At 55.1% G+C, this 25,626-nt stretch overlaps 1 protein-coding gene across 8 annotated transcripts in view; it reads right to left on the reverse strand.

Moving 5' to 3' along the window:
- Positions 1–25,626, reverse strand: part of ACSL6 (acyl-CoA synthetase long chain family member 6) — a 58,396-nt gene that overhangs the window by 25,425 nt on the left and 7,345 nt on the right. For 2 of the 8 annotated variants that reach the window (XM_027605677.2, XM_027605679.1), the window contains exons 2-10: positions 15,542–15,762; positions 13,400–13,514; positions 12,639–12,703; positions 12,273–12,374; positions 11,668–11,767; positions 10,932–11,110; positions 9,922–9,954; positions 8,624–8,675; positions 286–359 (exon numbers count right to left, since the gene is read on the reverse strand). In XM_027605677.2, the coding sequence (XP_027461478.1) occupies positions 286–359; positions 8,624–8,675; positions 9,922–9,954; positions 10,932–11,110; positions 11,668–11,767; positions 12,273–12,374; positions 12,639–12,703; positions 13,400–13,514; positions 15,542–15,762 (941 nt within the window). Of the gene's footprint in view, positions 1–285; positions 360–8,623; positions 8,676–9,921; positions 9,955–10,931; positions 11,111–11,667; positions 11,768–12,272; positions 12,375–12,638; positions 12,704–13,399; positions 13,515–15,541; positions 15,780–20,928; positions 21,177–23,286; positions 23,331–25,626 lie in introns of those variants that run through there. The other 6 variants (XM_027605681.1, XM_027605678.1, XM_027605680.1 and 3 more) reach the window with 6 other exon arrangements.

Below are 25,626 nucleotides of genomic sequence, written 5' to 3' on the forward strand. Positions count from 1 at the left end.
CCCTCTGACCCTCTATCTCTCATTCTCTCTCTCTCAAATAAATAAATAAAATCTTTAAAAAAAAAAAAAGAAATCAAACTGGCTATCTATCAGGTATGGATCATTTCAGGGCTTGTGGGCTAAAGTGTCTGTAAAAGTTGGATTGCTCTAATGTCAACAGAAACTCCTGCCTGGGAAAGGCAGCTCGGATTACATCAGGGGGAAAAAATAGAAAACAAACAAAAAACCTCTGAGGCTCCAGGGTGTCCTCAAGAGACACCTGTTTAGTGAGTCTACTTTATTCACCTCTGTCACTTTCAGAAAGCCTGAGAAATCAGCCACCACGTTCCCATGGGTGAGCATCGCACCTTTTGGGCTCCCTGAAAAGAGAAAGCAAAAAGGCAAATTAGTTGGAAGCTCAAGGGTCACTGCTTGAGGAGAGTGCCCAAGTTGACAGTCCCGGACACTTCTGAGTCCGAGGCAGATGAATGCTGTGCCGGAGACTTTCACCCTGAGGCTCCCAGCAGCTTGGGATGGGAAGGCAGGCGACACAGTCCCACAGGCAGGGTGCCTCAAGGCCTGACAGGCTGGCTACTTGTGGCCTGTGTCCTCCCCTCTCCTGCCTCCTCAGGGAGCACGGGATCTCAGCCCCCAGGCTCCTCACGTGCACCCAGTACCCTGTGCTGCTCTCTGGGCTGAGCAGGTCTCGTCTCCAGAATCCAGCAACCATTTGTGCTGGCAGAGGACTTCCTTGCTGCATGCAGCACCTGGAAAGGCCCCAGGCTCAAGCCAGGCTAGAGGAGCAGGGCGCGGGGGCAGCCCCTCCTGCCTGCTCGCCAGCAGAGCTAGGACGCGAGAAGGATATTCTCACTTTGTTTGGATAAGACCTTTCAGGATTGCTTGTAGTGAAACCCAGGTCTGCTAGAATGACTCAGAAGACAGAGGCTAGGTGGGGGCCCAGGGCCCAGTAGGCTGGGGAGGGAGAACAGCTGGCCACCATTTCATGTCAGGGTGGATAGGACACACATCTAACTGGCCCCTCGACTCCTGGCCTTGCCCGTCACTGCCAGCAGAACACAGGGAAGCCATTTCTCCTGTTTGCTTACCTGTAAAACAGGGACAATGCCCACCTCACAGGGCTTTCAGAAGGAGGAGGAGGAGGAGGAGAAAGAAAAAGAAAGAAAGAGAGAGAGAGAGAAAGAAAGAAAAAGAAAGAAAGAAAGAAAGAAAGAAAGAAAGAAAGAAAGAAAGAAAGAAAGAAAGAAAGAAAGAAAGAGAAAGAAAGAAGAGGAGGAGGAGGAGGAGGAGGAGGAGGAGAAGAAGAAGAAGAAGAAGAAGAAGAAGAAGAAGAAGAAGAAGAAGAAGAAGAAGAAGAAGAAGAAGAAGAAGAAGAAGAAGGGGGAGGGGAGGAGTGGATTTGTGAGAAGAATTTCTTCGGAGAGAGCCACACGTTCTATAGCCCATCGAAGTGGGAAGAAGGGGGGGTCCTCTTTCCCAAGCCCAAACCCACGCTAACTCAGAGCTCGATCACGTTCCCTGCAGTCGAGGGTCCTGGTGAGAAATGTGAGAAGTGTGTCTGCAAACAAATAATAAATCCCAGGGACTGGATGGGGAGTTTGCAGAAAGAACAGCAGTCTGAGGGGGTGGTAGTGGGAATGGTGGGTTAAAAAGGAGTCTTGTCCACTGGCCAGTTTCCCCCTGACTCAGGGAGAAGCAGTCGTGTGTGCCACAGGCAGGAGTGAAGTGGAAAAGGAAGCAGTCAACCAAGAGAACACTGCCTGTGATCAAGACAACTCCCGGAAGTGGCCATGACACAAGGAGCAGGTTTTAAAGGTCTGCCCCGAACCATCTCTCGACTTCCCATTCCCACTTCCTTTTTCTCCCTCCCCACTTCCACTTGGTGGGAGAGGGCCCAAAGCTTCATTAGCAAGCGGGAGGAGGAGGAGAAACACCAGAGCGAGAGAGGAGAGGCAGACCACCCGGCCGGCCGCCAGCCCTAGCTGGGGAGGGCAGAAGTGGCAGCAAAGTGGTCAGTTCGCACTTTGGACGGACACATGCAGTCCTGAATTCAGACTGTCGGTGGCTTACGACACCCATGAAACTGACCTGACAGTGTGACCAGAGAAGGCATGAGGTGCCTCTGTTTTCATCCAGGGGCCAAAAGAGAACTACCCCCGCACTGAGCAACTTTGAAGGCACAGTTGCTCTCATAATTCTATCCCATGTGGCCCGTGTGCTCAACTTACTGGCAGACACCAGAGCTTCAGGAATGGCCCCGTCTCAGTCTGACCAAGATGTGTGGTGGGCTGGGTTTTAACAAGCGCTCTGGCACCCGTGTGCGTGCAATGTGACCCAAATCACAGAGGGGATTTGGGGGCATAGAAGGTTACAGGGTTTTAATAGGTAGCTGTTAAAATATCTTTCTTTTTTTTTTAATGAAGATATATGGGATCTGTTTTTACTTCTGCTTGTCCTTCTTTCATCCCAGCGTCTTTCCTCAAACCCAAGCCCTGAATTGCCTCCTATGTACAAATCCCACAGAATCTCTGGGTCCACAGACTATTCTGAGAGTATCACCTGGAAATTTTCACCTGTGGGTCCCCAGGTTCTGGAAGTCTCTAAGGAATACCCCCAAAATACTAGGTATGAAATCAGAACTTCCACAAAATACCGTCCAATGCTACAGAGCTTTAGATCTGCTAGGCTGGCTGACTTGCTCATGCCTAATGCAACTTCAAGGTGGGTGACTGAGAATCTCAAAAGAGAGATAGTTGTCTTCATTCATGAAAACTGTCTGAAGCCTCCATTCAGTTCAGTCCACAACACACACAATGGTAGCATCTACTCAGTTCTGCTTAGACAAAACTTTTCCCTCTCCAACACGATGAGAAAAGTTTGCACCTTTTAAAAACAAACCTTTGGCTCCATCTGTGCCTTTAAAGTTGCTCAGTGGGTGGGGGGCAGTTCTTTTTCTGCCCCTGGATGAAAACAGAGGCACCTCATGCCTTCTCTGGTCACACTGTCAGGTCAGTTTCATGGGTGTCGTAAGCCACCGACAGTCTGAATTCAGGACTGCATGTGTCCGTCCAAAGTGCGAACTGACCACTTTGCTGCCACTTCTGCCCTCCCCAGCTAGGGCTGGCGGCCGGCCGGGTGGTCTGCCTCTCCTCTCTCGCTCTGGTGTTTCTCCTCCTCCTCCAGCTTTCTTGCAGGGTATGAGTAAGGTTTTATAAACTTCTAATGAGTTATAGAATTTTAAATATTCCCAGAAATGTTCAAATGATGTTCTCAAGTCATGCCTCGATGTGTTCAAGAAGGATGAAGAAGCACAGGTTGACAACAAATCCTGGAACGGGATGCAAGGTCCGAGCTGGTAGGTGGGAGGTGGGAGGTGGGAGGTAAGCCTTTGGAAAGTTTTGCTTGCTTCTCTGATTCAGGAATAGTGCATGCTTCTGGCAGTATTTCCTTCAAATGTGATATAGAAAAATTTCCAAGTTACTCACGTAGAAGAACAGGTAAGCATTCTTCACTAGACCTCTGGCAAAGTTAAAGAACCAGTTCTCTCCTTTTCGGGTGCAACATCAGTGGAGATGCTGCTGCCCAGGCCCCGACATCTCAGCAGCATGAGACCTACTGTCCCTTTCCCACCTTCTACTGACAGGCTGGCCCTCCTCCCATTTATTTTTCTCTCCAGCTGCTGAAGGAAAAAACTCTTCATTGCAGATTCTGCAAATGTCATTTGGGCTTTAGCCCAGTATTCCTGGCTGGCCATCCATGGCTGATGTGCAGAAAGGCCTTTCACTGGTTGAAGGTCTGCCCTGGATGGACACTGGCTCCAAGTGAGGGCAGTCATGGGGTGAAGCTGAGCCCAAGGTCTCTCCTACAGGGGTGGCTGGGAGTGGGGTTGGGAGCAGTGCCGGGCCCTCTGGCTGGAGGTTCCTCTGGCTGCTTGTTTCCACTTTCACACAAAGGTGGGTTACAGAAGAGGCTGGTGACAGAAATGCTTGGGAAGTTTTATAATGCAGAGTGTTCATCTCCCTGCTTGAGGCTCCCACATCTTATTTAGGATTGAGCCTTACTTTCATCAATCACATGCCCATCATTCTTTTTTTTTGAAACAATCAGACTTGAGAACTGGTAGGAATACAAGGAATAACTCTAATAGCAGCCAGTTACTGAACACCCACCAATGTGGGCACTGTGCTGGGTGGGCATCTCATACATGGTAACTCAGTTATTTCTTAAAACAGCCTATGCTGCAGATATCAGACGGCCTCATTTTTTTTAAGATTTTTTTTTTCATTTGAGAGAGAGAATGAGCAGGGGGAGGGAGAGGGAGAAGCAGACTCCCCATTGAGCAGGTAGTCCCACTCGGGCTCAATCCCAGGACCCTGGGATCATGACCTGAGCTGAAGGTAGATGCTTAACTGATTGAGCCACCCAGGAGCCCCATGGATAGCTTAATTTAATATCCAAGGAAGTGGGGGCTTAAGAGAGGTTAAGAAATTCTCCTACAGCTGCACAGCAGGAGTATTGAGGTGCAGTTTCATGCATATGGTCACATAAGTCTTGAACTGAATGGTGTAAAACAAATAGGTCAAGAGAAGTATTTTCCCAAGCTCCCATCTCTGAGCAGCCACAGACGTAAGGCTGATGGCCATCTTCATGCTCAGCTAAAGGACTGCAGATGACTGAGCTTCCCTGGGTGTCCTCAATTAGAACAGAAGAGATGCCTCTACCCACTCTTTCTCCTTTCTCCAGGCAGGGTATGTCTCTTTCCTGGTGGCACCTGGAAGCCTCCTCTCTCCCCCAGTCCAAACCAAAGCTTTGGGGGCTCGGCTCCACTGAGCAGCACCTCCCTTTCCTCTGTCTCTAGTGGCTCTTACTCGATGCCAAGAAACACTTGCAGGGGTTTCCAGGAAGATAACAAAAGCCCCCACCCCCTCCAGGTCTCTGCCAGCTCTACTCTTGCTCTGTCGTTCCTTCAGAGCTAATCTTTTTTTTTTTTTACATAAATTCTCTTACAGCACAACATACATATAGTAAAGTGCCCAAGTGAGTATAAGGTTCAATAGGTTTTTTGTTTTTTTTTTTAAGTGAACTTACCTGTGCAACCAGTACCAGGTCAAGACAGAACATCATCAATAATCCAGGGCACCATTATCCTGGAAGGCAACCGTTAGTCTGACTTCTAAAACTGTAGACTAGTTGATTATGTGTGTAACTTTATATCAAAGAAATCACGCAATCTTTTGTGCCTGGTTTCTTTCACTCAACATACAGTGAGGTAGAATGTTCTATTGAGGTATACCATTCCACTGCTGATGGGCACTGGAGTTGTCTCCGGATTCTGACTATCCACACCGCAAGGTCATGAATGTTCTGGAGCAGGCCTTTTGGTGACAGGGCCAAGCTTCGTGAAGGAACTGTCCACACCTGTTGAAGTGACATCCTCACCTCCCGTTCACTCCTCATTCCACTGCAGTCGGCTTCTGTGTCCAGCCTCCACTCCACGACTAGCCTTTGCCAGGAGCACCAGCCAGTGTTTCGGCAGCCGCAGCGTCCTACGGGGGTGGCTCAGCCACCAGACGATGCTGACAGATTCTATTCTCCTCTAGCATCTCTGGCCGCATCTGCTCAGCCACCGTTTGAAACTCCGGCCCCCATCACTCCGCTCCGGCCAGGGCTTCCAGGCCCTGTCCCCACACTGCTATCCCCTCACTCAACTCTCCCTCAAAGCGACAGTTTCCTTCTTGCAGCCCACCCTCCGCACATACTGCTCTCCCTGTTGAGAATGCCCTTCCTCCTATTCTCCCCCAGCTACCGATCTTTCAGGACTCCGCTCAGATGCGCTTCCTCTGGGCATCTGTCTGTCCTGCTCCTCCTACCTCCCGGTGGCGTAGTGCTCCAGGCACGTTGGGATGCGGACCCTTGAGGCAGTGACCACACTGTACCAAACTACTAGGTGACGTGAGTTGTGAGCCCATGAAAACAGGGCTGGCTTACCCATCCCTGTGACCTCAGCCCCCAGCACTAGGTCTGATGCATAGGGGATGCTCCATAAATGAGCTGAATGAGTCAATCTACATAAAGTAGAAAAAGAATGCTAAAAACATATCGATTAAGAAGGATATGTTTTAGGGGGCGCCTGGGTTGCTCAGTCGGTTAAGCAACTGCCTTCGGCTCAGGTCATGATCCCGGGGTCCTGGGATCGAGCCCCACATCGGGCTCCCTGCTCCGCGGGAAGCCTGCTTCTCCCTCTCCCACTCCCCCTGCTTGTGTTCCCTCTCTCGCTGTCTCTCTCTGTCAAATGAATAAATAAAACCTTTTTAAAAAATTATTAAAAAGAAAAAAGAAGGGTGTGTTTTAAAAGACCACTATATTTTCTTCTCTGGGAAGAGAGGGTGCATGTCCTCATAGGATACGTCTTAATTATCATTCATGGGGCCCAACTTCCCAAACTGGACCATGTTACACCCACAAATTATCTTTTCTGGGGGAGAGGGGTGTCAGATTCTAGTCCAGCTAACAGTCATTTTATGAACTACAAACAACCAACCCACATGCCCAGCCAGGAGCCATCCCTGAGCACAGACGAATCCCAAGCTCTCACCTCCTCCAGGGCCTTCTTGGCCTGACTATGGGCTCCAAAGCACTGGCTTAGTCTAGGAATTTCCACAGATGTTTCCATCATATACCAAGAAGAAAATCTTCCCAGAATGATTCCACCAGAATCACGAACCAAATGTCAGGTTTAGATCATATTTTCCATCTTTCCCCACCGGAAGAACAGTGTGGCTCTTGATGAAGCTGCGAGTCAGGACGCTTACTATGGAAGGGAAGCTGGGCCGCTGGGCCGCTGGGTCCAGGGCTGTGAGGCTGAGGACACGCATTGCTGATGTGGTTGACAACAGGGCTACCAGGGGCATAGCAGGCTCACGTGAAGGCCAAGGAAATCCAAGCACAGCCAGGCAGGGTGATGAGAGGTGTGCTCGATTGTCCAGCTCTGCCCCTGGCACCAGCAACAGCTCTATAGAGTGGGAGGCTTGGGCACTAAATCACCACGTGTTGGCCAGGCTCTGTACATCCCACTGCCACCACACAGAGCCTGGGCAGGACAGCTTAGCTTTCAGTTCTGACTTCATGGCCTGGAAAAGCACTAGACATGAGGCCTGTCCTCTCCAACCAGGTGACAGCCCATTTCTGCACTGTGACATTCTTTTCCAGAAACGGGGGCAACATCAAGTGACTCAGGAAAAGCCTAGGGGCACGCTCAAAGGGCAAGAGTCTAAACCTAAAGACCACAGTAGTAACGTGCTCCCCAGCCCAGGCTGGAGAGACAGGTCACCAAAAGTTTATGTCATGAAACTTATGACGAAGAACAATATAAACCTGAAGGGCATTTTTGAATGCTGGGTTGAATCTAGATGTCAGCTCCTGGAGAGCAAATGCTATATTCTTTCTTCTCTGACAAAAATTAGCAACGTGGTAGAAACCCTCAAACCCACTGAGTTAATGGCAAAAATCCATCTGGATCCAACGAAGCCACGTTTATTGTGATCCATGCTCATGGAGAGTCCTGCTTATGGGGCCGGTCAGACTCGGAGGTTACGTCTGCGGAAAGCGTCGGAAGACCCGGATTCACTACCTACCCCACCAAGAGCTACCATCAAGGCAGGCCAGTTCTCAATCTGGAAAAAGAAGGCTGGAAACTCCTTGCCCATTCGGGGAAAAACACAAGTGACTTCCCAAGTCCATAGATGAGATGGAGCAGCAAAGGGGAAGAGCCCTGGGCTGGGGGTCGCGGGAGCAGGGCCCAAGTCCTATACCTCCACTTGCTGGTGATGTCCACCCGGCCAGCCCCCACACCTGCTGGCCTCACAGGCCATGCTGGGGCCCCAGCAGCTCAGTGACTGCGTCAACAGGGCACTGCAGACCGTGACGTGCTGTGCCCGTGACCATGCTCCTCATGTGCGTCCTGACCCCCGCCCCCAGGCAGCCTGCCTTGGCTGTCCCTGCTAAAGCGGCTGTGTACACTTCTCTGTCAGCACCAGGCATGGGCAGCGTCACTTCTGCTTGTCCTTGTACCCACAGCACACCAGCCCCACCCCGCCGAGCCTTTGCACCGCCTTTTCACACTTTGGCACTTTAAACAGCCCCCATCCCCGGTGAGAAGCTGGGCAGAGTGGTGGCGGCAAGTTTACGTGACTGGCTCATAGCCCCCCAGCAAGTGGTGGAAGTGGGACTCAAATAGAGGCTCTCAGACACCAAACCTCATACCTCTTACCCCGTCCCCGACACAAAGGCCACGCAGGGGCAGGAAGCAGAGAGGTGAGAGCTGCTTCTCGGGGAGGGATGATGTGACTCAGCTACCCGGCCCTCCTCTGGCCCCAGTGCCATGGAATGGCGAGTCCCCACCCTGCACCTCCCAGGCCACACTGTCCATCCACGTCCAGCCACCTGGGCTGCCTCCTGCTGGGCACTGGGAGCGGCAGGAGGGGCCCATCGTCTGGAGCCAGGCACAGGACAAGGCTCAGCCTGTGCCACGCAGGGCACCAGGGCCCCCTGCATCCACCACACCAAGGCCTCCAGGGAAGCTTGCCTGCCGGTGGCCCTGGCTGGTGATCTGGGCACCTCTGCTCACCTGTTGTGCCGCTTGTGAAACACACAATGGAGAGGTCGCTGGGCTTCGGGGGCTGCAGAGTTGAGAAGAGGTGTGAGTTAAAGGGACCCAGTGTGGCCAGCCAGGGCCCAATACCCCCAGGCCCCTCTACCAGCCGGCCCTTCCGTGCACCCCCACCTGCCACGTGTGGGGCCGTGCACATGCCCTGCCTGCTGCAGCCAGAAAGGCGGGCTGGCACGTCCCTAGGAGAGGGGAAGAAAGGCTGAGGAAACTTAATGGGGCCTTGGACATCCATCTGTCCCACTAACCTCTCACCTGCGTCTGCTGCCTCCCTAACTTGAATCTGAGTTCAGTTCTAGATGGGATTGGGCTGCAGTGGCCACATCTAGGCCTCGTGGATATGATCCAGTGCCATCCTTCCTTCCCACTTTCTCCCAAATGTCTGGGGTTAGGCTTGGGTGCAGAATGTGTGGCCCAGGAACTGAGTTTCCCACAGTGTCACCAAGACTGTTCTGCATCAGGCCCTTGCCCCTGACACAGGGCACAGAGTCCTGGGGTCACCGGGAAGAGCCGAGCACGTCTGCTCGTACGCAGAGGAGGTGACACGAGTTCAGACTGAGGGACAAGCCAGACCTCTTCAGACGAACAGAGAGTGGGCTCTGGAAGAGGCACAAGAGGCAAGCGCATGCCAGGGGGTCGGAGAACAGTGCTCTAAGGCTGGCGCATTGGGTGCGGGAGGTGGGCAACTCCCAGAGCCACCCATGCAGGGCCAGCCCATGTATGAGAATGCTCATACAGGGGCCGGCAAGAAGAGGGGGCGGGGCTGAGCTGGAGGGAGGGCTGTAGGCAAGAGGCCGTGTAAGCAAGCTTAAAGCCCCACAGGGCCCTCCCAGGGCCAGTGACCGTCACTGGTGACTCAACCCCAGGCAGTACCACTTGGGGGTGACACGCAGAAAAAAATCACAAAGCAAAAATGAACAAAGACAGCTTCTGCTCAGCCTGTCTTTAGAGTTCACGACCGTCAAAGAAAAACATAAGCCGTTCCAAAGAAAGGTTCCTGGAGAACTAAGAGTGGCCAGGATTGGCTGCCCTTTTTTCCTCCCTCCTCAACACCTGACTCCTGTTTCAGGTCGCTCACTAGACCCTCACCCACACAAGTCCTGGCGCCCTGAGCGGGCATTTCCTAAGCTGCCCACGGTAGCTGCTTATCAGCACAGGGGTGCTGCTCTGACCTCCTATCAAGCCCCTGGGAGGGGTCTGTGAGTGTCAGACCTGCACAGCATCTTGCTCAATAAAGACCTACTGGCAGATGAGCTTACCACAGGAGCCTGATGATTCTGTTGGCCACACTCCTGGAAGAGAAAAATACTATTTTTAAATGCTCAAAAGTTCTTATCAGTCAAAACAAGTGAAGAAACAAAAAATCAAAACACTCAGCCTAGTATGTCTTGCTCTTGTGCGGAGTCTAGAGTTCAGGATTCCCCATCCAGACGTAGCCCATGTGGAGAAACCACGGGAGCGCCCTCTCCTCAAATACACACCTAGGCCTGGGCCACCGCACACATTACAGACAAGGGGCCTGAGGCCCAGGAAAGGCGAGGCACTGTGCACATGCGCAGTGGGGGAGACAGCTCAAGGTGCCCATCCGGACAAACGTTCAGGACAGAGGGGTTAGGTAGCCAGGACTTCCAGATAAAGGGTCAGGGCTGGAGGGGCAGATGGGGGTTGCCAGTGTAAATGTGGCCCCAAGAGCCATGGAAGGGTACAAGTGCACAGGAATTACAAGTATAGTTCAGAACAGGCAGGCACACAGGAGGACAAAGGGGAGAGCCTAGAGGCCTACGTCCAGGAAGGTACAGTGGGGGTCAGCTGCTACTGAGCAGGGCGTGAGGCCCTGGAGGCCAGGATGGCCTGTGTCACTCCAGCAGGCCATAAGCTGTCACCAAAGCAACACATCCGGGAAGGTCACACACAGAAAAACTGGTTCTGCTGGCCGCTGGGAGTCTCGGACACATTGAAAGAACCCCTCAAAGACTCCGGACCTCCTGTCTCTAGTCCTCAGGGTCAGACAGGCTGGAGAACAGGCAGCCCCAGAGGCTATGTGAGTAACTCTGGGGCAGGCTGGTACCACCATCCACCTGTCGGTGCCTATGTCAATAACTGTGCCAGCCAACAGAGCCTGTCGCCTAGGGGATGCCTGTGGGCACCGACCCCCCACCCACCGCCAGCCGTTGCGAAGCCTGCCCTGTTTCAACCCTGACATAGCCTGATGACCGAAGATATCCACCCCAGGGCATGAGAGGGGCAGATAACCAGTGGCTCGCCTCACCTCCACAGCCTGCATGGACTTAATGACCACTCCGCACTCCTGCCCTCTGTCTTTCAGAGCTTCCTCGAATGGTTCCATGAGGATGATGAGCTTGAGCCCTGGAGTCTCCTTCCTTTCCACGTGTTCCAGCAGAAGCACGGCCTTCTGAGGTTTGTCCACGACCACGGTGCTGATGTCGGCTGAAGGGAAAGTCAGGCTGTGTGCGCACGGGCTGTGACCGTGGGTACATGTGCCAGGCAGCAGAGCCCCATGGGCCGTGTGTGCCCGAGCGCGGGTGTGAGTAAATGCACTAAGACAGGCCACGCAGGCCCTGTGTTGTACAGAGAGGAAGCCGCAGGGAGCTCTGGAAAAGCGGAGGACAAAAGGCCAGTCTCCTAGGGCGGCTTCTACGCATTCCTTTGCTCCAGGCTCAGGCTCCCTAATCTCAGCGCTGCTGGAGATATTTGCCACCCCCGCCCCTGCCCCTGGCCATCTGCCCCAAGCTGGACTAAGCCTCAGGGAGCTGGAAGTCTGTGTGGGGGCTGGTGCAGAGGTTCCTTCATGATAGCCAGGCCCTGTGGAAGGTGCCTTTAGGTGAAGTCTAACTGGGGAAGGCCAACTCAAGGGCCAAAGTGGAGGATGTTCTTCGAGAATGGAGGCAAAGTGCTTTTTAGTTGTCAGACAATCAGTATAATCTGAGAGGCGGGGATCTGGAGGGCTGGCTGCCAGTGGCAAGAGGGGGATGTGGTTGGCTCACCTGTCCTGATGATGTAGCGGATAGCCCCAGGGCCCAGGGTGTCATAGAGCGGGACCACCACCATAGAATACGTGTAGCAGGCAAGCTCTGCGATGATCCACTGTGGAGACACACAGGTCTAGGGTTGGGGGAGCACAGAGCAGGTCGGAGGGCTATACGGCTCTTCTGCCCAGGCAAGCAGGGGACTTGTTCTGGGTCCTACTGAGAAGGTTCTGTTCTGGCCCTCTCCATGTGGCAAGGCATCCACAAAGCTAACCCGTTGTGCCTGCTTACCCACAGCCTTCTAGATCATGCATGCCCCAGGGAATTCCGAGACTCCAGTCCCAAGCCTACTTCAAGGGCTTGCACGGCCTTCTTCCCTGGGTCCTTCTTCCCGCATGGCTCAGGGAACAGCGGTCTGTGGGGCTGGCTGTTGTGGACGGAGCTTGGCTGGGATGTCCACTCCTGATTAGGGGCAAAGCCAAGGGACTGGGGGGTGGCATGGACCAAGTATATCCATTTTTCCTCTTGTCCCAGGCCCTACAAACAGTGGGATCGGGGCTGTGTATGATACCCAAGCTCCTACGCCACCGATACCTCTAAAACCATTGAAGGCAGATGCTTACCTCTGGCCGATTTTGTGCAAAAACGCCAATGAACTGATCTGTACTTGGTTTACAATTGTGTTGGAGAAGTCCAGACCCTAGAAATTCAGCTCTGTCGGCCACCTGCACACAGACATGGGGAAGTAATGGAAAGCAAGGACTTTGAGCAGGGAGGGAGATCCCCAGGTGGAGATTCCTACAGGTCTGAGACCTTCCCAAGTCCCTACCCAGGTTGGCTGGAAACCCTGTGAGGTAGCTGCCAGGAGTCTGGCAAACAGGCCAAGCAAGGAAACAATGACCCTCTGACACCTTGCAGGGTACCCATGAGCCCCCCCAATGCCAGGTCTACATGGGTTGACAGGGTGGGGCCTGTCCTCGGTCACTTACCTCCTGGTAGGACAGCCACTGATAAGGTTGCTTCGGCTTCCTGAAGCCAAGACAGGGTCCATTCCCTGCAGGGAGATAAGCAGGCCTTGTGCCAGGGAGGAGGGTAGTGTGGGCTGTCACCTGCACCTGCCCATCAGACACTTGAATGGACATCCCAGGCCATGGGGTGGTTGGTCCAGGAGTCAGGTGAACTGCCCTTTAGCTCCCTGTCTAACTTGCAGAAGCCCAAGAAGGCCTAAAGTACACAAGCATGATGTGTCCTCAGGGATCAGGGAGGCCCAGGATCAGGGAATGACACAGTGCCAGTTCCCACCATGACCTGTGTGATGCAGCCCCAGGAGGACACAGAGACCTGGCCATGGGGGCAGAGGTGGAAAGTTGCCTCTGTAGGACTATTTCCTTTTGCCCCCTACCCTGGCCCACCCAGACATCTCAGAGGCCCAGGTTCTGAACCATGCCAGCCAGTGGCCTGGCAGTATGAGGCTTATCAGGGGCTGCCTGTGGGAGATATAAAGTACGGGCTAAGAGCCAGCTTAAGGTCGGGCAGTCCTAAGTGCTAGAACAAAGCTGAGGTCAGCCCTTCGGCCACACACTGCAGCTACTTCTCTGACTGGGTGGGAGAAGGGCCAAGAGCGGCTTTTCCCCTCTGAACCTGGGTACCACTCCCCTCCCAGCCCCCTGACACCTGGGTTGCCCCTCCCCACCTTTGCACCTGCTCACTCCCTGCCACAGCTCCTGCACACCCCTACGCCCCCTCTCACCTGAGATGCTGAGCCCACGGCAGAACACCTGGTACATGGTCCTGGCGTCATCGTAGTAGTGGGTGAGCAACTGAGGGCCGTCGCCGATCACAGATCGCCGGGCCCCGCCACTGTCCTACGAGCCAAGCACAGGCCAGGGAAGCTGGCTGAGGCAGGCAGAGGCATCAGAAGAGGGCACCAGGACACACCAGGCGGTACGGAGCGTGGACGCACACCAGGGCCACATAGGTGGGACTGTGACATGCTCTGTATGCATTCACACACGGGGCCTAGACAGAACACCCAGACGGCACACACATGACCTCTACACTTGACCTGTATGCCCCCACACTCAAACACAGTTGGCTCACGCACACAGGCCCAGTACACTGGTCTCCCATACGTACACACGGTACCCACAAAACGTCCAGAATTCCAGTTACGATTCATATACAGCTATGGCTCACTCGTACAATGGAATGGGGAGTGCTGGCTGGCATCCGGCTACCCTCTGGCACCGGGACGGCCCTCATCATCATCTGCTGCTGCTGTGCCCCTAGGTTAAGAATCATTTGGGTGCCAACCAGCATTCACATAATAGTGTGAATTAGTTTGTGTACTGGCCGAAGGTACCTGTCCAGGAACACTCCTGCCCAGGCTGCTCAATCCTTCTACAGCACAAATTGGCCCTGCATCTCTTTCTCTACTAAAAACCCAAAGTAAATCCATGCTGCCCACCATGGGGCTTTGTCCTTACTGGCCTCTCCAAGCGAGTTGTGATTATAGGCTTACCAAAACAGTCTATTACTTTCTCTGTGTCATCCTACCAAATCCTTACCACAACCTTAGGAAGTGGGCACTCTTTTTATTACCCACTTGGCAGTTGAGGACACTGAGGCTCAGAGAGTTAAGAAACTGCCAAGGACCATATAGCTAGTAAGAGGCGTGGCCAGCCCTTCAGGGCTGCCAGTCACCAAAGGCCATTCTGGTCACCACTCTGCTAGTCCAGGGGTACCCCGCTCCACCATCCAGCTACCCCATGTGAATCACTATTTCCCAAAGCCACCAAGTGCAAGAACACATACCCACACCTTTGCACACATCATGCCTTCTGCGGGAAAAGTGCCCTGAAGACCCCTGTCCTATCTAGACCTGCATCTTCTCCTACCACACAAAATTGTACCATGCTCATGATTGCCGAATGCACCCTCAAGAGCAAAAAAGCAAGACGCTGAACTGTGTATGCAGCAGGATAGCATTTAAAAAGAGGGGCAGGGGCATTCAGGGGGTTGAGCATCCAACTCTTGATTTGGGCTCAGGCTGTAATCTCGTGGTTGTGAGGTAAAGCCCCCCTGCCCCCAGGCTCCGTGCTCAGCACAGCGTGCTCAAGATTCTCCCTCTCTATCTGCCCCTCCCCCTCCTCTCTCACTCTCTCTTTCTAAAATAAATAAATAAAATCTTCAAAGGAAAAAAAAAAGAGGGGCAGATAACTATCCATTCGCTCATGGACAGTTCTCTGGAGAGAACTCGCAGGCAAGGGGAAGAAGGTAGAAGCTCTTCAGTCTGCGACCTTTTTCTCTTTGGAAGGGTGAATATGTTATCTATTCAAAATGAATAAAGTTTAAGAAAAAGACAATTTTTTAAAAGGCAAAATAAATTTCACAAGCTTAAGAAAGAAAGAAATCTCACTAGTCCTTTTAGATTGAGCCTGGAATACCCTTGTCCAGGCTGGGCCACTGCCCTTGCTCCCCTTGGTGGCCCTCCCGTGAGCCCATGTGCTCTGGGAACACAGGGCCATGAGGTGGGCTCAGCTCTGAGCTCCAGCTCCAGACCAGGGCTGGGCACAGGGAGACAAGAGGAAAGTTACCTGGCGGCCCCTTGAGAACCTTAGGCTTTCTGCTGAAGCACTAACGAGCCAAAGCTTCCCACCCAAGAAGCAGACAAACTAGAGATCCGGTGCAAGGCCACGGATCAGTTCCTGGGAAAGGCAGAGAAGTATCGTGTAGGAGACCCTGTTCAAGGCCCCGGGGAGGCTTACTGGCTCACTGCCAGGGGAAAACGAGATTCTCTGCACCATTTTGGGTCAAATCAGCTGCAAGTTTGCCTTCTGCCTTCAAGACGCCTCTGCCCACTCCTTGCCGCCAGCTGTGGCACTCTGCTCACCTCCACTTCCTCCGACTGCATCAGGAGGTTGCATGGCGGTTGTAGGGCCTTTGGCCGGTGAGTGAACCAGTAGGCGAGGATGGCGGCCAGCGCACCCACACTCACGAGGGTGGTGGCTGAGAGGCTGCGGAAAAACTGGCCCAAGTCACCCAGCTCAGGCAGCCGCAGCAACCTCAGGATCTCCTGGGTCTGCATCTTCTCCAGAAGTGAGAGAATGAACTCTGCAGGAAACAAGAGGTGGATGAGAGAGGAGAGCTGATGGCAGGCCAGGGAGGTGTCCCGGGTCTGTCCTTCCATCTGTCTTGGATCACAAGTGACACAGTGACCTTGGCCAGGCCCTGGCCAAATACACTGTAGGGCGGGCCCTGGGCTAGCTGGGGCACACGGTCGCCTGGTGCAACACAGCACATCCCAGAAGCTGGCTTCCTAGAAAGGCCTTTCTAGGTGACAGGCCGGAACCCTGAGGAGTCACCCCTGAGAGTCAGACATCCAGCCCAGTTCTCCTGAGAACCGTATGTGCAGGCCCTGGGCCATGACTGACAGAGGCTTCTGTATCTTCCAGAGGCCAGTGCATGGTCTGACAGCTCCGGAGTAAAGCCTCCTGAGCCCCAGGGTCTGGGTGCACCCCCGCTCCTGTGTGGTCATACCATTGTGCTTCTCTTTGCTCCTGCAGTAAGGAGAGCACAGTGGCCAGAATGAGTGGGGTGATGCAGGCTCCTCCCACCCCATTCCAAAGCTCCCAGCCCCAGGCCCTGACCCTGAGGGAGACAGAAGGCAAGGGGAGCAGAGCCCACAGACACATCCTGACAGACACCTCTGGCCCTCATGACATAAGGGCATCAATCTATCTGGCAAGGGTCCAGTGAGTGACTCAGCAGGGTTCCCCCAGGTCCACATCCTGATCCACCACAGGCCCTCCTTGAAGGAAAGTTGGAGCCAAAGTCTTGCCAGGGCCAGAGGTGATGCTGGGGCCAGCTTTCTGAGGAAGAGCAGCATTACCAGGAGCAGCCGGGGTGGGGTCAAGGCACCGATCCCTGGCCCCAGACCGCTGACCACTGTGCGCACTGCCCCTGACCAAGCACCGAGAGGGACAGGTGGCCCCACCATTAACTGGGCCCCTTAACTGGACATCCCATCCACTAATGTCCAGAGCGAATGGAAGTGGCCTAGGGAGCATGTGTTAAACTGGTGGGAAGGGAGAGGAACCAAGGCCCAGAGAGAAAGGGCTCAGCAAGGTGCATTTCTTGTGATACCACATATGGCGGGCAGGGTGCCATGCTTGCCTACCCCAGCCCAAGAGAACACAGTAAGCCTACCAGGGGACAGAGAGGATGCCTTGGGGTGGGCAGCGGAAGCGCTTCTGTGGGAAGCGCTAGTGACTAACTTTGGTTCAAAGAGAACAGGTCCCAAGAGCTACCACATCCTCCTGATGGCTAAGTGAACCATGTTGGCAGGGCAGACATGGCCAGCTGGGCTCAGGGGTCTGCACTTCGCCCAGGACTGAGAGAGAGAGTGAGGATGGACCAAGCATGGATGCTTTTCTCCCTGTTAGGGCCTCCTCGGAGTCACTGCCCAGGAAGATCTGAGGCTAGAAACGCCACACAACACCTACAGGTCTGCCAGTAGAACGAGGGCTGGTTAGGCTCCAGGCACCATCTCACCATCTACAGCCGCTCTCCTACTGGCCGTCTACCTCTGGAAGCATGGCTGTGGTTTCGCTTCTTGGGAAACAACGAGAAACCCAACAGCAGCCACTCTACCGCCACAGGATATGAGCCAAGCAGCAATTGCCTGACCCCTGAGAGAGGAGAGATCTGCTGAAATCCTGACAAATAATATTTGTACTAAACTGTGTCATCACCACACCAGAGATGAGGTCAGTGACGTGCCAGGGCATCGCCGAGAAAGCAGGCAAATCTTGCTTCAAATCCCTTCTCCTTCACTTATAAGCCATACGAGGTTGCACGTAACCCACCTCTGTGGACCTCCCCTTGCCCATCTTTAGAATGCTCAGTCCAGGCAGGTCCGAGCACCGGGCAGAGGTGGCTAGGCCCCGGGAGCTGATGCTCTGTGCAAGGCACAACAGGCCTTCTGAGTCCTGGGAACACTCGTGAACCACCCACAGACTCTGGGTGCTGCCTGGGGTGCAGAGAAAGTAAGGCCCCAAGCCAGCCTGGTCATTCTCACTGAGTTCCTGAGCCGGAAACCCAGTTTTCCTGGCAGCCTCCTTGAGCTAGATCAGTTTGCAGGCTATCCCACAGGAACAAATCACTCCGGGCATATCGATCACATGAAAGTACTGCACCAGCAGAGAAGAGGCCCAGCTATGGACCCTAGTGAATTCACCAAGGAAAACCACTCTGGGGAAGACCCTGGGCAGGGGATCAGCCAGCTTCCTTGGGACATTTGCTTTTCCCTAAGCTGCAGATGGGGAGACTGTGTCACAGCCATGCCTATCAGATAAGTGACTTAGTCTACATATAGAAAATCCAGATACGCTCCTCAGCTCTTGGGGTGGGCTCCGAGCTCCCAGACGTTTCCTCTAATGCGCTGAACTGAATCAATGGGCTGAGAAGCCTCAGACAAGCCCAAGAGCTCAGCTATGTGGTCCCAAAAATGTCAGAGAGCACCCTGGAAATGTAGCTCCCTACCAACAGTAACCTAGCCCTTGGCAGTTGCTCCTGGATGCCAAGCTGCAGCAGAACATGGGCATTTGCAGCCCTTGCTGCAATGCTGGGGTTTTCACAGAGCACAGCCCAGAATGGCCAAGTGATCCATCCACCCACCCAACCCCCAATCACAGAGCAAACCCTCACACGGTCCCTGCTCCCCTCTGGCTTGGGGCCGGGCCCTGGGACAAGCCAGATGTGGGTCTGCCCTCAGTTCCGCGGAGAAGACATATGAAGGAGGGGGCAGGGCCGTGCAGCGCGGTCTGGGCCGTGATCAGGCATGGGGAGCGAGAGAAGGTGCTCGACTCAGGTATGGGGAGTCAGGACCGGCTTCTGGCAGGGAGTCGTACTGGTGCTGAGGCAGAAGGACGAAGAGGAAAGGGTGTCCTGAGCAGAGGGAAGCCAACATACAAAGGCTGGATCTGAGAGAGCGGGGAGCACTTAGCCAGCTGACTATTCCACTCAGGAAATGTTGTACAAAGGTCACTGCCACGAGTCTGAGCGGCTGGCCTCCTACGTACACGTGCTCTCACAAGTCACCAAAGTAGCACAGTCCCCAGGAGAGGGAAGAACAGAACTTGCCTAAACTTCCTGACTTGCTGGTGTCTGGGAAGCCCTTGCCTAAGGTGGGAGCACACAGACGCCGCCGAAGAAGGTAGCTGCCGTCTACTGGTACACGGGTCGCAAGAGGGGGAGCCAGGATCCAGGCCCCAGACCACAGCCTCCCAAACCCCTACCTCGTGTGGTACCGCCACCCACCCCTGCCGGCACTGGACTGTCCATACCCACACCTCTATGTCCGGGGGTGCTGAACCCACAGACAACTGGCTCCAGCCCTGCTCAGAAGAGCCCAGGCCCAGGCTGCAGGGGCAGGAGGCAGCACGAGGCCACCAGAGCCCGGGAAGTGGCAGCATAGGCTAGTCAGGCCCGTGGCTGGTTCTCCACCGTGCACACACTAGGGGTGCACGCCCTCCCTCTCACCAACTTCTCCTGGCTGGGTCCTTCTCTCTAGGAAGCCCACTTGCCTGGGGCAATGGAAGGTGGTGCAGAAAGGGTCTGCCTACCCACTCCTCCTCAGGCCGGGCCCGCACCCCTGCCTGGTGGGCAGCACCCAGAGCAATCAGTGGTGCACTGTGTCATGCTTCCAGGCTCGCCAACCTTCTCAGACACAGCTAGGGCCACCGCCTGCATCTGCCCCGAAAGTCCCTCCAGACCTGGGAGCCACTGCAGGGCAGAGCTGCAGATTCAGGTCTTGTGAGGACACAGGCCTGAGAGTCACCCCATGCCACCAAACCCTTGGCATGGGGGCAGGGTAGAGCCTAAGCCTGGGAGTCCTTACTTCACCAGGCCTAGGCCTACTCCGACCTTCACTCCCTCTCCGTTGGACCAGGGTGGGACTCGGAGGTCCCTGGGGTGCCAGCAATAGCTGCCTCCTCCCATGCCCCACGAGGCTCTCCTGGTGGCAGTAGCATGGGACAGGGGTGGGGGGTGGGCAGTACCCGGGGGAATCAGTGGGGCCCTGTTGCCAAGTGAGCTGCTGTGTTTGTAAATATTCACCAGGAGGGAGGACCCCACCCTCAGCACAAACCGGCCTCCCCTCCCCCAGCATACCCTATGCCTTTTTCACTTCTGCCACGGAAGAGTTCACGATACCAGCTGGTGGCACAGGCTAGGGGCCTGGGACTCCCCACACCGTACTAGGGCCTCCCCTGATCGGGGCCCCTGGAAGGTAGGTGGTGGAAAGCAGAGCTGTCCAAGCGCAGGAAAGGAGAGAGATGGGAGGAAAGAGACCCTGGTGGGGAGCATGCTGGTGCCATGGTGGCCGAGGGGCAGAGGCAGAGCCCAGGGCACACACAGTCCCTGTGGAGATGGCCCTGAGTCCCATGGCTTGGCTCTAAGGACCCTCTGCTGACCAGCCTCCTAACGCCAGCACTCTAGACCTTTGCAACCTAGCCAGATGGCTCTGTCGGGGCCACCTCCTAAATACCCCTCAAATGTGGCTGCCCCTCTTTACCCCCACAGCTCCTGGCCTGGTCCAGCCACCACCAAGCGCAGTCCAGGCTCACACAGCAGCCTTCTCACAGGCGTCCCTGCTCTGCCTGGTGCTTGCCCTGATACCAAGGTTATTTTCCTGATACACAGACATGACCATGTCATGCTACTACTCAAAAACCTTATCTGGCTCCCTACTACCTTAGGACAAAAGTCCAACTCATCATGCTGGTGCTGAAGGACTCCCTGACCCTCAGATTCTTCCCTTCCTTTAGAATCACCCAAGTTCCCTCTGTATCAGCCTGGAGTGGGGTGGGGGCTCTTGCGAGTTCAGAAATGGTAGGCAAGTGCAGGGCAAGCCACCAGATCATTAAAGAACATCCTCGACTCCCAGTTAAAAGCTTCAAAAAGAAAATCACAACGTCTCCCAGGGACCGGGATCTCCAGCACACAGGCCAGGGAAAGGGCCCCAAGGCAGGTTCTGGTGCTGCACTGACCTGGTCCAAACCTTGACTCACACTCTTGATAGCAGTTATGACCTTGGACAAGTCACCTGACCCCTGTGGGCCTCTTCTCAAAGAAGGTCATGGACAGAGAATGTGGTGCCGATCACAGAGGAAGTGAAACACTCGGTAGACAGTGGTTAGCGAAAGCAGTTAGTCCATCTCTTGGCCAGCCAGAAGGGCACAGAGGTAACTTGCAAAAGGACATGCACTCACACCCTACCTTTCCAGAGGGCTCCTGGCACTGGGGAGGCGGCTGAACTGGTCCCACTAGTACCAGCCTCCCTTTATAAGGGGTGTGTGGGGCTCGGGGAGAGCGCTTACCACATCTTGAGCAAAGCACAAAAGTGGCGAAGGCCCTGCCCCGAGTCTGCCCTCCTGGGGACAACGGATGGCAACGGCCACCCGCTCTGGGAAGCCGGGTGCTGGCGGCAGCGTTAACAGCGGTGGCAGTGGCTCCCTGGCGGCCGTGGGGGCAGGTCTGGCAGGGACCTGAGCACAGAGCCGCTCTATGAGGAGCTGCCAGCCCCCGCCTCCATCTGCACACTGGGCAGCCCTGGCTCAGATCAGCTTGGAGCGGAGCAACCCGCCTTAACCCCCGCTCTGCCGGGTTGCTGGAGCTCCACCTGCGGCTTCTCCCCCTGCCCCCACTCTGTCTTCAGTTCTGGACGGAGTTTGCCAAATGGGTTGCTTAAGGACAAAGCCTCTTTACACCTCCATCTGTGACACTGATTAGGGACCAGAGCCTCAGCCAGGGGCTGGGGACCTGCCGGGCCACGTGAGTGGCGGAAGTGGTAGGAAGTCGGGGGGGGGGGGGCGTGGGGGTGGGGATGCCAGATCTCTGGCTGAGCGAGGCATCTGGGGGCCCAGGAGACTCCACCTCCAGCCCCTCTCAGGGTCTCAGGGGCTGCCTCTATTCCCCTCCACCCCAAAAGGTCACAACCTGCCTACTTGGGGAAAGGAAGGAAACTGGGCACAGTCCCAGATAAAACATCTGCTCAAAGATGCTCTGGATGCTCCAGAATAAGGATCAGGGCCAGCAGGTAGAAGATACTGGCTTGTCTACTCTGCAAGACCCCAGGCCAGCACATCAGCCCTTCCTTAATGCCTGCCCTTAGAGATATTGTCATCCCGAAGCCAGAACCCACACCCTGGCCCGGTGGGACCAAGGCTGAGCTCTGAACTCTCTCAGCACCTCTGGCAGACAGACTAGGGCCAGAGGTCCCAGGAACTCCCAGGGCCTCACTCCTGCAAAGCCTGTCTCCCTAGGATAAGGGGTGGGGGTGGGGCTCAGGTATGGCCATTTCTTACTCCTACTTCAGTGATCAGCATGTGGCTGTGCACACAGTAGGAAGATGGCCGCTGCTGCTGGAGAGTAAAACGCAAATCCAGGCCATAGTAGGTCGCTGGCCACCCTCCGGGCCCTACCCACACCTGGTGCTTCCAAGTCTGCCAAAGTGGGGCCACTGTCTACCCAAACCCGGCCTACCTCGTCAGCAGGAGGGCTGTCCCACGCCACAGTCCAGGGCTCTGAGCTCCCTCTTAAGGGGTTGTGTGCACAGCCCAGTGAGTCTGGAGCCCACAGGCCTCGCAACACTTTCCCTGAGGCTGAGGCAGCCTCCACTGCTCAGCCCACCACCCCAGGGCAGGCCAGGAGGGGAGCCTCCAGCCTCAGCTGCCCTTTCTGGGAATTTGGCAGGAGCCTATCTGGGCCCCCAGGCCATAGCCTCCTCCAATCTACCCCGAGGAAGCTGTAAAATACACAAATGCCTGAGGACCCTCCTCCTGCTCACAAAGCTCCTACCTCTTCCTTCTTGGCAGGACCCTTACTTTTATCTAGACATCTTCAGAGATGTTTTAAAATAAGACAAAATCTTCCTTTAGTGCTTCTCAGGGCAGCTTTGGGAGCAGGAAATGCAGTGGCCACAACTCAGGTCCTGGCTGATGAAAAACCACACAGGGTGCGGGGGACACGGAGGCTCGGCAGCAGTTCTGCCCCAGGAAGGGTGTGGCCCAGGTGCTAGGCTAAGAAAAGCACAGATGTCACCACCATACCTGTGTGACCCTGACAGGCAGACACGCAAACATAGCAGCCCACCCTTGGCCCACTATCCACCCCATGCTCACAGATATTCACGCTTGGCTCTACCGTGTGCAGCGCGTGCGAGAGGCTGTCTTTCCATCTTCCTCTTGGGTTTTAATTAGCCACAGTGCCACAGATGATTGGTGCAGGGATGGGGCCCAGGGCCTCCCCGACTGGGGAACTGCCAGGTGAGACTGGCCGCACATCCCCTGAGAGGCTGGGACGCAGGTTGCTGGGTTACACAGCGACTCACCTGCCGAGCTTCCCCAAGAAGCCTGCAGAGAGCTGTGAAGGTTTAGTTAAGCCTCTTCAGTGTGGGAAAGCCCACCCCCGGCAGGCCGTGCCTGCCCACTGCGTGGGGCCACCTGTACCAACTGGCCTCGACTCAACCTTGATCATGCCTCCCGTTAGCCATTCAGTCCAGGAAGCGGCCTTCACTGCCCCCTCTCCCTGGGCCCTCCTCCCACCACACCAGCACCTTGAAAGAAGCCCACTCACCCAAAGCCCCGGTCAGGGAACGTGGGCCCACATTCCTGACGGTAACACTGGGAAGCCAGGCTCAAACGACACCTTCAGGAACTTAAAAGATACAAATAACCTTGAGGACAGAGGAGCAAAGAGAAACACAGTGTCTTTCACAAGCTCAGAGATAAGTGTTGTCCTCACCACGAATCAGGCCCAACTAGAGTTTCAGTGCCAAGAGGGGCATCAGAGGCTAAGACCGGCGGCAGTCCCTTTGGAACCATTTACGGAACGCAATAGCCAGGGCTGATGGCGTGGGTGAGCCTCAGCTTCATTGCCCTTCCTTTCACACCAAGCCCACCCCACCCCCCGCCGGGGACAGCAGGCAGAATTCGGGGATGCTGCTGAGGGCCATGAGCACCACAAGAACAGAGGGACACCCCCTGGCCAGGCCCCACTGTGCAGGAAGCCAAATCCTGAGGCTGCAACATGATCCTTTCCCCTCCCAGCCAGTCCGTGTTAGGACTGCCAGTGTCCTGGCCTCAGGAGCCATGATCCGTTTCCAACACCAGCCCAAACTGAGGACATACTGCGAACCTAACAGGCTCAAGATCAAGGGACCAGAGGCCGCTCCTGGCAAGGCCAGGGTCTCAGAGCTCACTGCAGTGGCCACAGCACAGGACGTGACCTTCTCCAGGAGGGGCCTGCTAAGACGTGGTTGTGGTCACAGAGGAGGGGGGAGCAACAGGGGGATTCGCTCGCTGACACCCTGCTCAGGAAAAAATGCACAAAAGACAGAACCCGGGACACATCCTCAGTCAGGGAATGGGAGCAAGGAGGGAATCAGGAACAGATGGGAAGGAATGTTCTGAGAAGTGGACTGAGGGACAGAAGTGGGTTGGTAAGTCGCAGGAAGAGCCTGTAAGATGTTGAGGCTCCCAGGAAAGAGTCTGGTTGCATTGAGGAAAGAGGCAGGAAGCCGAGGCTGGGAGGCCAGCACGTAGCTGCAGAGGAGAAAAGACTGTCAGGGTACTGCCTACATGCCTCATGCCTTCCATGCCACAGCCATGAGCTAACAGAACCCACCAGCTCCGAGTACCCTGGGGTTTGAAGATGCACAAGTGCCCCAGGCAAGCTACGCCCCTAGCTCCCTGCTGACGGGGCCACTGCTTGCAGCCAGGAGCCACCAAGACTCCCTCCCAACCATTCCAAGGGCCACTGGTTTTGTCACAGAAGAGACAATGAGCAGAGAAGAGAGAGTTTTGCCTTTGGTTAGAGGTAAATTTTCTGGAAAATTGGATAAATAGCTTAATTTCCTGGCTCCTCCATACTTTGACAATGTTCTTCCTCCAAATGCCACAAAAAGTAACAAATCCGAGTTTCACTCAGTTCAGCCGAAGGCTCTGCCTGTCGGGGTGACCCTGCCACCTCCCGAAGCAGTTGTCTCTCACTGCCCCACCCCCGGCTGCCCGGTCCTGTTCTTGGCTAGCAGGGGCCCTTGGCGTCCACAGGGTTAATGCCAGGCTCAAGCAGCCCGGCCCTCGGCTGGGCAGGGAGCATTGAGACCTCGGGCCTCCTTTTCAAGGCCAGGATGAATGGGGAATATGCAAATGCCCGCCTCCCTGAGGGGTGCAGGGGAGGACCTGCGGCTGTATCTTTCCACTCTGGGCCCGTCACATGAAAGGGTTTGTATTCCTGCTGCTAGCTCCGGCGCCAGGCTGGGGCTGTTCTCACCAGAAAACAAAAATCTCTTTCAGACCCAAGCAAAACGAGGCCCTGGATGGCCCGGGGAAGGCTGTTGGACGTTGTTCACACCGACCCACCGAGAGCACCCATCACTTGGATTCTTACTGAACCCACCACCTTTCCAGAGGGAGCCGGAGGCCTCTGGGGCTCCTGAGGAAAGCCCTGTGTCAGGTCAGGGCGGGTGGCACCAAAGAGTAGGACTGGCTCATTCTGAGGCTCCTCTGGTTGTGCCCCTTGCAGGAATAGAAATGGCTGGCTCTGAGGTCACCACCTTTTTATCTATGAGGGAACGCTGGTAATTCTCAGGGTGTTGACAGTTAAACACGGGAAGAAAAATGATGGTAAACCAAAGACCTTGCAGTGCACAGGGAGCACTTTTTAAGAATGGAGGCCACAGGCATCCTCAGCGCGCCTTGCCTGGCGTTGCTGGCCCAAGAGCCCTCAAGCTGTGGCTGGGGCTCATGGTAACCCAGACCCCAGTGTGTGAGATCATAAGCTCCTGGGACACTCCAGGGCTTGGATTCCGTCCTCCACACAGAGGCCCCATGACAAGGTCAGACTTCACTTTTCTTCAGACTTCCAGAGGCCAGAAATGCTGCTTTTCCAATACCCCTAAGGGTCACTGGGAGC

The sequence above is a fragment of the Zalophus californianus genome, chromosome 5, assembly GCF_009762305.2.
Source record: "Zalophus californianus isolate mZalCal1 chromosome 5, mZalCal1.pri.v2, whole genome shotgun sequence".
Taxonomy (NCBI): domain Eukaryota; kingdom Metazoa; phylum Chordata; class Mammalia; order Carnivora; family Otariidae; genus Zalophus; species Zalophus californianus.